The sequence below is a fragment of the Symphodus melops genome, assembly GCF_947650265.1.
Source record: "Symphodus melops genome assembly, chromosome: 11".
NCBI lineage: Eukaryota > Metazoa > Chordata > Actinopteri > Labriformes > Labridae > Symphodus > Symphodus melops.
In genome coordinates this window covers 16044103-16056682 of record NC_136701.1, presented here as the reverse complement: position 1 = coordinate 16056682, position 12580 = coordinate 16044103, and the positions used below count along the sequence as shown (strand labels likewise).

General features: G+C 39.2%; 1 protein-coding gene across 2 annotated transcripts; it reads right to left on the bottom strand.

The window, feature by feature from the left end:
* Nucleotides 1–2513: 2513 nt before the first annotated feature.
* Nucleotides 2514–11623, bottom strand: LOC306831848 (leukocyte cell-derived chemotaxin-2). Of its 2 annotated transcripts, none has more exons than XM_079356094.1 (6): nt 11603–11623; nt 8098–8176; nt 6018–6317; nt 5480–5570; nt 5023–5168; nt 2514–2790 (listed from the first exon to the last, which is right to left on the bottom strand). In XM_079356094.1, exons 2-6 carry the CDS (start codon nt 8144–8146, stop codon nt 2624–2626), a joined length of 753 nt encoding a protein of 250 aa, XP_079212220.1. In that variant the 5' UTR covers nt 8147–8176; nt 11603–11623; the 3' UTR covers nt 2514–2623. The 2 variants fall into 2 exon arrangements, with proteins under 2 accessions (XP_079212220.1, XP_079212221.1); XM_079356095.1 differs by having other exon boundaries at nt 5480–5543.
* Between the last annotated feature and the right edge of the window lie 957 nt (nt 11624–12580).

Below are 12580 nucleotides of genomic sequence, written 5' to 3'. Positions count from 1 at the left end.
TCAAAGTTATCTTTGAGGCATAAGTAGATCATATAGGCAAGCGATTTACTAGGTGACATTTTCTTATTTACTAAACGTCTATTACAACTTCAGCCTAACTTTCCAGGGATGTTATAGGGTGAATTTAAGGGGAGTGGGACCATTTTGAAATGTCATCTATTTCCTTTATCAGATTTCTTACAATGAATAATAATAATAATAATAATAATAAAATTCTTCAACACATGAAACATTTCTAAAGGCCTAAAAACTGAAAATGTTACCCCTCCATCTCAGGAGAAAGAAAAGTTTCAGCATTTTTCACACTTTCATGACAACTGGTCCAAAACAGTTTTGTTTTTTCTTTCAGTAAAATTTAAGTTATTGGGACAGCACATTTATTGTGAGCATATTTATATAGTGCTTGAAATCAAAATGTTCTGAAACATGTCTTACTAAGTAAAGTAGTGTTCAACCTGGACAAATTAGATTTTATAAGGCAATTTAAGAGTCACAGTCCTCCGGCTTGTCCATGAACATTTTTGTGGTCGATTAGTGGTTTGCACAAAGTTTGGAACTGCTCATTTGGAGGATACAGAGGAAACACAAAGTTGTTATTTTTTTTATTTATTTCATTGTTGATTATTTCTCTCATTCGTAACGCCCTTTCAGTACTATCTCAATCACTAAACTTCATAATCACCACCAACCATAGCCTTAAACTAAGACATCATTGAACTATTTAGCTATTCCCTTCAGCTTTATCTGCAACAACTAATCTCCAGAAATGTTTTTTTAAAACTTTGGACAACTCTTTTCCAACACGTTTTAGCTCAAGGCTTTAAATACACGTACCTTTGGTGTCTATACAGGTGTCAATACAGACTGTAGGCCTATTTGTTTATAATTGTATACACTGGTTAGTTTGAAGGTAAATTGTCATTAATGTTTAAGTGAGCTCGGGTTAAAGAGCACTTTTCCTCGTGTTGTGTGCCGCAACCTTTTAAGCAGATTGTGGTGGTTGCACCCACTATTGGCCGATGTGAGAATGTCTTGACAGAAATCAAACTTTCATGACGACTAAATGTTATAGAAGTAGTCGTAAAGCTCACTATGTATAGTTTTTGAAACTGCAGGAAAATAGACCACACCTGAAACAGAAAACCCACTTCCATTTCATCAGCATGCCTTAATCACTCCCTTCGCATCCCTCTCCCCCTAACCCCTCTGTGTTTCTTCACTTCTCTCTTTGTCTAAATACAGGAACCATGGGGGTCCATGCAGACAGTCTTCCAGTCATCTGACCTTGCATCACTCAAATTACAATAAACTTTGTAATGTGTGGTCTTTGTTAGTGAAATGGACAGTGACATCATAAGCTGCATTTGAAGCAAACTCCTCATAGATGATCTGTTGAAAGTTTTAGTCAAAGACTATGTCTCTACTGTAGGAAGCCTATTAACTCTCCCTAATAAACTTATTATGTGGAATTGGGGGGAAAAGGAGCAACAGTTGAACTTGACTCATTAAAATATCACATGATGTCTCCACATTTCCCCGTAAGTCTCTCGAGTCATGAGATGGTTTCACTGGAAATGTACACATTTTCATTCAGAGAAATTATGTCCAAGTATACAACAGCTCATTGTTTTGTTGTATTACCAGCACATAGTATTTACCTTAAAGTTTCATAGTGAGTGTTCTCCTTAATTATTTCATAAAGACTTCCAAAAATGTTAAAATTGATGGATGAAAGAGAAAATGTCTGAGGATGAATTGGGTTTAACGTGTCATTTTGTTGAGATACAGCTCCATCTTGTGGCGTAAGGTACTCATTGCAGTTATACTTTAAATGTGGCAGTTTTTCCCCTCTGAATTGATGATCTGATTAATAAGAAATGACAACATTATGGAATAAATGTCAGGATTCAGGACTATCTTGACAAGTTACAGAATAATGGAGAACATTGAAGAATATTCTCTTTGACACTGTTTGAAAACATGTGACATCAATTTCAAATCCATTTGGGGGATGGGAAATGAAAACCACTCTCGCGCAAAAAGAAGAAGTGAAAGTCAAGAATGCATTGCATCATTCAAATATAGATAAGAGGTTGTATGAGTTCATGCTTTGGGTAGATGTATTAGTCAGAAAAAAAGGCAGAGGAATACAAATAAGCACAACAGTCATGAATGATAATTTCACAAATATAATTTTCTTTCTGGTTACTTCAAGAAAAGAGCATGACATCACCTGGAAAAATATGTCACAAAATATACAAAAGATTAAAAAAAAAAGATCATCAGGCAAACTAGCATTTGTAAGAATTATGCACTGAAACTGATTTGAGACGCTGTTATTAGAATGATTACTGAGGAAGACCATATCTTTGTACAGCTTATTCAACAGAGGATAACGAGTTAAGACTGTTGAATTCTTGCCTTTATCATTTGCTCTAAATACATCTTTGTCAAAGCTATTAAGTAAATAATTACTCACAGTCAGGTCAGAGAAAAGTTAGAACTAATTAAGGGCTTTTAAGGTTTGAGGGGGTCAAAGTTTGTTGTATGACAAACGACAGTCATAGTTTGTATTAAAGGTGAATTTCAAAGTGAGGGAGTTTGTGCATGGGAGACTTGGAGATCATATGAAAGGTGAAGGGTCAGTGCCGTCACACATTTGCAGCTCCAGGTGTGACGTGATTCCAGAGAAGCGTTCCTGAAGTGGCAACAGATAACCCAAGGCTTCTCCTTTAACCACGGGGCCGATGTAACGGTAAGGACGGATGTTGAAGATTTTCACACAGTACACTGGATGAGACAGATACAGAAATAACACATCATGCTTGGACTTGTGGAATCGTTTTTCTTTAATGCTACCTTTTTCTTCCAATAGTTTGTCCTGTAGAGAATACATGGTGCTGAGTGTAGGTCAAAACATAGCTTTGAACACAGGTTATTGTCACATCTTTCATTGGTTAAATTTGTTATATAGCTGATTCAAATCGTTCTTGAATCCTGTGACAGTCACAGAAAATGATGGTTGCAGTTGTGTTTAATGACCCCTCAGATGAGAGTATAGTTTTGAACTCACATGATGTGAACATGAATAAGTGGTTTATATTAATCCATGAATTCATTTTTAAAACAGTGAGAGAAAAACTGTTTTCCACTTACCTTGGGCAACTGCTCCTAAACGCTATACAACATTCTTAATGAACATTATAGGCTAACAAGTTGTACTAATGTATAGCAGATCCATGTCTGGGGCCTGCAACAAATAGACCCTTGAATGTGGAGACAGCAGACTACTATAGCTCATATTATAATCCCTAATGGATCAACATAGGCCATTATCTTTTCCCCAGTCTGCAGAAAAAAGACGACAACAAGTGAGCAGCCAACTTAGCAGCAAACAACCTGAAAGTAGGCTAGACTACAACTCAACACCTTCATTAAACCCTACCAGCTTCTAATGATGAGTCTCTCAGCATTAATGTGGGCATCATGGCGAGGTAATGTGTCCCTGTGATGTCTAATCATGTCTGTGCTTTACCCTGAGATGAAAGGAGCGGACAGTACATGTGTTCTGCTGATAATAAGGTTCAATTAGGGGTAGAGGCAGAATGAGGACTAATGATGTTTACTCATCACTCTGATGCCTTTTTAACTCTCAAAAAAATCACGCCTGGCTCATGCAAGCATGTTTGCAGACACAAATACACTGTGCATTACAAAAGCATGTGAGGGCTCTGCTGCCAGGCTCCACAAACACCAGCGCTGTTGAGATGCTTTGTTCTGTAGTAATGGGCCTTTGTGGGGGTCATTACCAGCCTTTGATGGGGTTTCACATGCAGCTGGGTGATGATGTTAGAGGTAAAATGGAGTTCAATTGAGTCCTAGCCCCTCTCTATACCTCGTCTAATCCCACTTAATCACTCCTTCTTCTTATCCCTACCTAACGCCTCCACCATAGTAACCCAACATCACCTATACCCTGTCGATGGCTCCATACACAACAGGAAATTACTTTTAAAGGTTACGTGACAAGATAAAAGTAGGTCAATAAAATCTGCTGTTTTAATTATTATGTCCATTGTTCTTTTATATACTGTGGAGCCGGGGAAATTGTCCCCAAGGAAATTAAGTGATGTAGTCCTTGGGATGGCAATGTTAGCAAGCTAGCTGGTAAAGCTACCACTTTGTTCCTAACACACACGCACATATGTCTCTGAAGAACTATTGCATTGATTTCATTTTGAAAAGATATTCATGGTGTCCTCTTCCCTGAGGATGACTCCTAATGTGTGGTGTGTCTTGTAGTTTTCAAAAGAAATGGACATAGCCCCTGTGACATCACGTGAAGCCTCAGGTTGGGCTTTGGCAATCTTCTTTTTTTCTGAAACTGAAAGTGATATTTTCAGAGTGTTTAAGAGTTGTTTAAGGCCTTCTCAGGGTGTATTCACACTTAAGCTTGAAGCATTGAGCCTTAAATAAGAATCTATTCAGGTTTAGTAGAATCTGACTCCTGGGCAGCAGTGCTACTTAATACAATACACTGTCGAAAACACAAACAAGTCAAACTTCCAACTTATTTTGTAAATCATCCCCAGATGTATCACACTGTTTTGCACAAATATTTAAACACACTGAATTATCATTTAATGGCATCATAATTTCCGGTTCACTCAATGTCATAACAACTGTGAAAAACATTTTTTTTGCAATTTGTTGCAGATATTAATTTGCTTTGTGGACTTTGCCTCTATGCTTACTAACTTTTAATTAAGCGCTGCCACGGTTCTTTGAAACAGTTTGTTTTATCTTAGTCTTTCAGATTTATTATGCAGTCATTATTAGGTAAATTTACTCAGCAATTAATTGGACATTGGCACCCAAGAGCCTCGATTTTCCTGTTTGAAATATATCTACTTTTTGATGGAGGGATCCTATTCATTTCACAATGTGATGAATAAGTTCATGAAGTTTCGTTCTCTACTGCATTGAATCTCAGGTGCTGTACTGACACCGCTCTCTTCTTACCATCATTCAGAAGTTTGACCCCATCAAACGTATTCCCAGCAGGGTCTCTCCAACTCACTGGACCTGCCAGAGAGCCTGAGAATGGAGTGTTGACAATACCATAGTCATCACAGACAAGGTCCACAGCTTTATGTAGCTTGTAACCCCTGTAGGAACGGCAGTGAGGGAAGAAAGAAATCATCATTACACAGCTGTCTTTCAAGAACTGTTCTGCAGTCTGTTTTACTAAAGTTAAAAGACTTAATCCCTTCTTCTCTTTGAAGGGGAGATTATGCTATGTCTGTTTCATAAACACAGTCAGAAATGTCAGAAAAGCCACTTAGTGAACAGGTTAGGAGAATAAGCAGCACCAGAAACACTATATTATCAACTCCTTTGCACTCATAAGCCATTTATGTGTCAGCATGAGTTATTTTCGGCTAAAGCACAAAAAAAAAAAAAAAAAATCACAATTTACCTTCTGGAGTTAAAAGTTCCACAGCCGTGCACATCACACGCCCTCACTCTGTTCTTGTGGTGTCCTGCACAAAAGACTGTCCAAGCTCCAACTAGAGGAAAAAAAGTAATTCCCCCCCCCATAATACGCGATTTAAAGGCTGCTGCTGTGCATACCAAATAATGAAACATAAACATATGATTATAATAAAGATATTTTTACATCCACTGAGCCTGAGTCACCTCTTTTCATTCATATGGATATAAAGCAAGGCTAATTACAGCATGACTATTCAAATGTGACGCACTAAGGTTATTTCAGTGGTGTGACAGATTGTGATACAATTTACATCCACGTCGACACATTTTTATAATTCAGGCAGGAACAAACTGTAAATCCCTAATAAATCTTTACTTGGCAAATAACAGTATGTGCACTATACTGTTCTTTGCAAAGTAAAGATGTTTCTATCTAAATAAGTCTGTGTGCTGGATGTCTATGAACATTTTCCTGCTTTTGTAATATTTTGTGTAGTTTATGTGCGACTGCGTCATTATACCTGGCGTACAACACTGCTGTGTTTTGGCCCCTGAACACTTGTCTTCCAGGTACCGGCCTTGGCAGATATATCTGTGTGGCTGGCAGATGCCTCCCAGTCTGGTGCAGCTGATGTCACTTCTTGGTCCCATGGAAACTCTCTGACGTCCTGTCTTCTTTGCCTTCTTCCTCTGAGTTACTGGCTTAGGTCTCCTGACATCTGGTTCTGTATAATTTCTCGTCACCTTGATGTCACTGTCAGGGCGTTGCAGTTTTTCACCTTTACTCACTTCGTGTTCGGTAGCACAGCTCAACAGGACGCCTTCAGAGGAGATGAACACATAGGGAGGGACAGGTGGAGTAAAAAAATGAGAATTTTGTTGAAAGAAAACTACCCTATAGGAAAAGGGCATTTGTTTAGAAGTGAGTTCCTCAACTACAGTCAGAGTCATGGTTCAGTTATTCATAGTGTGTTTTCAGTCTGACAGAATACTAATTATCTTGGCCAGACATGCGTCTTTGATCTTCATTAACTCCATTAACCTCAGAGGCACAGAGCATATTTCAATCATGCTGCTGCGGCACAAACACACACGCTGGTCTCAATGACTGAAAGAAGCCGCTTATCACTAGAAGGCCTTAATGCTGGGGAGACGCCGGTCGGGCAGTATAGCTAGCTGTGGCATGGAAGAGCAATTTTCCTCAGCTTGTGATCTAAAATTAGAGATGGAAAAAACTTTTGTGACCAAAGTGCCTGCTGCCTGTGTAGGCTTGTGGCTGTTACATTATATGGCCGCATGCTAAAATGTTCTATCGGTTGCCACATATTTTATCCATTTTTTCGTGCACCTTTCATGGTGTGATAATGACGTTACATGGTTAGAAATGTGACGTGAAGCAGAATTAGGCTAACGGAGTGCGAGTTTATACCCAGGTTGCTTATCTTATAATTAAGGGCTGGCTAACTGACGGGGCTGACACCCAGGATGCACATTTTAATGTATAGGTCTAATATATCCATCTGATTAAACAAAAGCCTCCTATATACATAGGTTTGGACTAAAAAAAAACAATAGTTATACTTCATAAAAATCCAAAAACACATTTATTATGTATTAGCCAGAAAAGGCTCTCTCTCGCTTCAGAGCCCTGGCAGAACTGTTGGTGCATGTTTCTTTAAACAAAAATGGTTCTTTTAATTAAGGCAGTAGTGGTTATTCTTTAGTTTCTATCTAAATAAAATAAAACACAAAACAATATTCAGGAGTACTAAGGGACAAGATGTGAAAACATGACCTCTTGTTCTGTTGAGGAGGGCTTAAAGCAGCTGCTGCAGTAATTGTTTTTATATGCTTGACTATGAAAGCATTCTCCCTGTGGGTGCAATACTATCAAACACAAATGCAGTGAACTTTAACAGTAATAAAAAGAGATACATTTATTAAAACAGAACACTCTACCAAAACAAATGATTGCAAACACAGGAGCTAATATAATTCTTAATTTTGATTGGCTATGACCTGGTATTAAGTCCTCTTGACATACATTTCCAGGGTACCTGCATTTTGAGACGTGCACCCGCTGAATGCCATGATCCATTTTATCCCTGCAACAAGATGGCTCTCTCATTTTCATGTGTCTCAACAGTCTCCTCAGAGATTGCCATAAGCTTTCACAGTTAGATGCAATTATGAAATGTTGCATTAGGCATTCAATCGTGCTTTAAATGTCTCATCCACTTGCACCAACACACAGTCATTCCAGCAAAAGGCCCAACCCCCCCCTAAGGTTTATGTTTGCAGGAGTTTACAGTCCTTTAATAGGGCGCAGTTCATGCTAATCTCCAGGGGCAGGCAAATATTTCGAAACCATTTATTGTTTCTATAATAGCAATCTTATTTGCGAGCACTGGAAGGGCAAATAGCGATGAGTGTGCCGTTTCAAGATTATTGCATGGGGTTGTGTGTAGAAATGTTTTGCATGCATATATGTGCTTGTGCCACGGTTATTACTTTGATGCAGTAACTCAAAAATAAATACTACAGGCAAACTGCATTGGGATGCAGGTATGGTTTACATTTTGCATGCAGTTGGCAACTTACAGCAGACTAGCAGAGCTGCAGTGACACAGACCGTCGAAAGAGTTCTCATCTTCAAGAAATCAGGTCAGAACTCAATGATCTGCTGAATAAGAGAAAATGAAAAAAAAAACCCCATCATAGATGTGTTAATCTCCTTTAAAGCAGCAACCTCCGCTTAATTGAAAGGTTGTATAAAGGTAATACTTCACAAGTTATTGAATTCATATAGGTATTAATGGGAATTGAAACATCTTGTCCCATGAGCAAAACACAAGTTGACACAAGACAGTAGCCTAATATTCTATTTTCTAGCCAGAGGAAGTAAAATTGTACATACATGTAAGCTTCTGTGCAGCGGCTCGCTCGCTCGGTTGATACACAAAGCAGCGACTGTCAAAAAACCAGCCCACTGTGGAAGCTATGAGCCTGGACCACAGGACTCCCTCCCCACTGTCAATATTGATATTGGACTTTAGAAAACATGCCCATTCACTTGCTGGAAAAAGGCTGACTTCATTGACTTTTTGTTGCTAAACTGAAAGTATACAGAGCAAGTTATTGGTCTTCGGGAAAAAAGCAGCTGAGATCCTTATCATGATCTCTTTTTTAAATTGCTTTGTTTTAAAAACAGCAAAAAGTAAAATCTCGATACATTTTGAAAGTCCGAGCACATGTGATTACATGGTGCATATGCATTTTATTTTTTTTATCAATGTATCTTTTCAATGATTTCAGTAAAGCCCTCTGGTGAAGTTCTTGTTGTTTTTTAAATGTGCTTTAAATAAAGTAACTTGTCGCTTTCCCTTTCAGCACATCACACTTTTATTTAACTTTAATTATACTTATAACTCTGTGAAAGTTCTTCAAAGGAATGTATTGCAATTGCTAATTGTAATGTTTATACTATTAATAGAGACACAATTATTGTCTTACTCAGAGGGACAGTCTATCACAATTCTTCACGCTATTTAATTGCATCCCTGTTTTGCGAATTTGTGTTTATCATGTCCTTATTTGTTTTCTCAATGATGTTGAAATGGGAAATAGAATTACTGTCTGATTGACAGGCATTTCAACAGTTAATACAATGTCTACCGCTACACAGTTGTTGTCATTTCTTGCCTTGATTCTTTGTGCCAGTCTATAAGCAGTAGCATGAGATATTAAAAATCTTCATTTTTTCAGTTTAAAGTGCATTAAATATTCAGAGGACACAGGCAGTTAAGACTAGAAATCATTTCATGGCTTCCTGATTTTACCTCAAATATAGTTTGAATATATATCGTAATGTCATGTCAACAAAAAAATATTCTCCATTCATCATCATCAGCCTGACAATGACTATTATGAGATAATGAGCTTTAAAGACGCAAACACAATGCAGCGAAAGTCAATCAATGGTATGAATTATTTCCCCTCCCAGTGGGAGGGTGACATGTACGAGCATGGGTGAATGTATATATCCAGTGTGTGGATATAGGGTACTTCAAAGAGACTGCTGGGAGGAGCATGTACAGAACATCAAGTTTCTTATAGCTTATGAGCAGTGGCCATTCTAGAGTCTCTTGGGGCCCTAAGAAATAATCAATTGGGAGGGGGTGGGGCCCTCCAACCAGCGTTCATCGCCATCATGTCTGCCAGTGTCCCGACCATTACCCCTCTTTCTCTTTTTTCTATTTCCTTTTTCTCTCCGAGAGATGGATCATTTCTCTTTTATTTGCTAACTTTCATTAGCTAGTTTGCTAAATCTGGTATGAAGCATCTCTTTTCTTCAGAGACTAATGTTTCTTTATTTTAATTTTTTTTTTACAATGTCCCTGATTCAAATAAACTAATAAACTAAACCATTTATTTGGTTAACCTGCAACACAGCTGGAGCTGGGGAGGGTCTTTGTTTAAGAGAGCAAGCTGATGTCCTTTCAAAGTTGCTGACAAAAACAATCTTGTTTGAACAGGTATTGCCGATTCAAATCTGAATGAATACTGAAGTAAGTAATGATGTAAACCGATGTGAGTCTGAAACATGCCTTTCTGTTGTTTTCAAAGGTAATATCAGCAATCTAAGTTGCGGCCTTTTACTGCACTTACAAGAGGATAAAGGTTGATGGAATTTAATATCCTTATTCAAATTTCTCCCCATTTGTATGTCCCAGTGTGTCTTACCCTACTGATGTATGGTGGTGCGGCTGAGGTCACTGTAGAATATGAATGCTTTTATTCTGATTCAGAGCTGGTTACTATCTCTGAATTACAATTTATGGAGTGTATGGAAATGAGCTCCATTGTGACCTGTAGAGAGTTAGGCCCCAGCCAGACAGCTTTTATAATCAAATATCTGGACGTAGGCATACAATGATGGACCATATGGCATCTGAAAAAGGAGAGAGTGAATTATGGGACGAGGGAGACCAATAAAAGACGGAGAATAAGGGGAGAATAATGAGGGATGGCGCAGAAGTGCTCATCTGTGAGTGAGAGATGGAGCGAAGAGAGAGAGAGAGAGTTTGATGGAAAAAGGGCCAAAAAAGGCACGTCGAGATCGAGAGAGAGAGAGAGAGAGGGGGGGGGGGGGGGAATAAACAAAAATGAGGAGGGCCAGACAAACTCGTCAAACAGAAGGGTAGAAAGAAGCAGGGGAAGCTCCAGCCCTCTGTTCACGCAGAAGTAAAGGCGCGTGTGGACTTTTCGAGAACCCTTTGATAAACATGGCTACTTAAATAGAAACACCCGCCGCATTCTCCAAACTCCTGCGAGGATAGGACTGACATTTCATTTCGCCGTCTCTGTCAGTTAGCTCTGGCATTTCAACGAGATGGAGTGGAGATGCCACAAGTGTTTCCTAGCAACAGTTTGCTGCAAAAAAAAAAACAAAAAAACCTCACTCCCTCCCAGCTTTCCTACTCGCTCTTTAAACACCCTCCTTCACTGAGTTGCAGCAATGCACCACTCGCCTCAGACCTGAAATACATTCTAATTCTCTCTTCCTTCCCTGCCTCTTTTTCCCTTCAGCAAGCGGTCGGGCATGCTTCAAATGACATTCAGGCCCCTGTCGTCAGTGAAGAGAAAGCACACATAAAAAGGCTTTTTTTTTTTTTTTTCTGTGAAGGTTGAGGACACGGCAACTGAGAACTTTTGGCAGACGAAATATTGAAAGAACCCAGCGTTATTTCACACCTTTGCAAGCCGCGCTGTTCCGGGAGTGAGCCAGACTTTTATACTCATTTCTTTCTCATTTTTGCCACTCAGGTGAAAGATCTACACACAAAATCATGCCTGTGAAAAGACTCTGTGGTCCATTAATGGATCACATCTCAGCGAGTTTAAATAAGCTCCTCTCTACAAAGCGGCTCAGTCACTCCCACTTGGCGGTGTTGATTTGTAAACATATTCCTTTCCTTTTTTTTTTTTTTTTCTCTTCTTTCTCAGCAACAGCTTGAGCAGACAAACTGAGATCCGTAGGGCAGTGGATAGAGTCCCTGAAGCCAGCAGTCAGGGGGCATCAAAGTCTGAATTATGTGTTACTTACTAAAAGCATTTTCATGTCAGCCAAAGGGAGGGCTTTCAGAAGGCGTTCGTAGATGGACTGAAGTCTGGTCACACGTCTCTCTCTCTCTCTCTCTCTCTCTCTCTCTCTCTCTCTCTCTCTCTCTCTCTCTCTCTCTCTGGGTCTACAGGGGACAAAACAACAACATTAGGCAGAGCATAGCCGATAAAATATACAAATGTCAACCCATGTCCTTAACCTCTCCTGTGAATTCCCTTAAACCTATACGGTACAAAAAGCGTCAAGCTGAGGGATAACAACGAATGTGAGCAGAATCTTATGGGCCCATCTACAGCACCTCTAAGGATTCTGCTCCATCGAATAAAAATAAAGGACTGATTTCATCCTTATTCCAGTGCATTAAATCACCTCATATTTCACAATGTTTACCTGCGTATGTGCATGTGCAGCGACAAACATCGTGTTTTCTTTGTTGGCGTTTGAAACTTCACATTTATGGATTCAAATGTAACCCTTTTTCGTCAAATAAATTGCTCCGTTGTTCCCCACCACATTTCTTCTTTCGAGACAATCACGCAACAAATACATGAGTAAAAGAGGGGAAATATAAAACCACATTTGATGTAGTTAGGATGTAAAATTGGAACAGAAAAAGAGAAAAATACATTATATGAAGGAAAGTGTTTCAATCCGGCAGTACATGTGGCCGCAGCAGTAAATGTGATAGGCTGAGGTGATGAATGTCACATATGTCACGGCCAATCGTGTACGGATCAAAGCGCAGGTGTGATGATTGATGGGTCATTTCGGAGGAGAGCGAGAATATCAAACGCAGCGGGGAGAAAGTCTTAATCCCATCCCTTCTCTTTGATGAAAAGGTACGCAGCAAAAGAGGGGGTGGAGCGGGGAAGAAGAAGCAAAGTCGCTTGTAAAAACACATTGCAGTCAACCGTATTAATATCGGAAAAGAAGGGCAAAGAAGAAGAACTTTTAATTGCT

Excerpts from the sequence above, each read along its gene's own strand:
- LOC306831848 (XM_079356094.1), bottom strand. The coding sequence starts at position 8,146 with ATGAGAACTCTTTCGACGGTCTGTGTCACTGCAGCTCTGCTAGTCTGC. Across the intron at positions 5,571-6,017 it reads ACAGCAGTGTTGTACGCCAG|TTGGAGCTTGGACAGTCTTT; the intron begins GTATAATGACGC and ends TTTTTCCTCTAG. Across the intron at positions 2,791-5,022 it reads GGTCAAACTTCTGAATGATG|TGTACTGTGTGAAAATCTTC; the intron begins GTAAGAAGAGAG and ends TGTCTCATCCAG.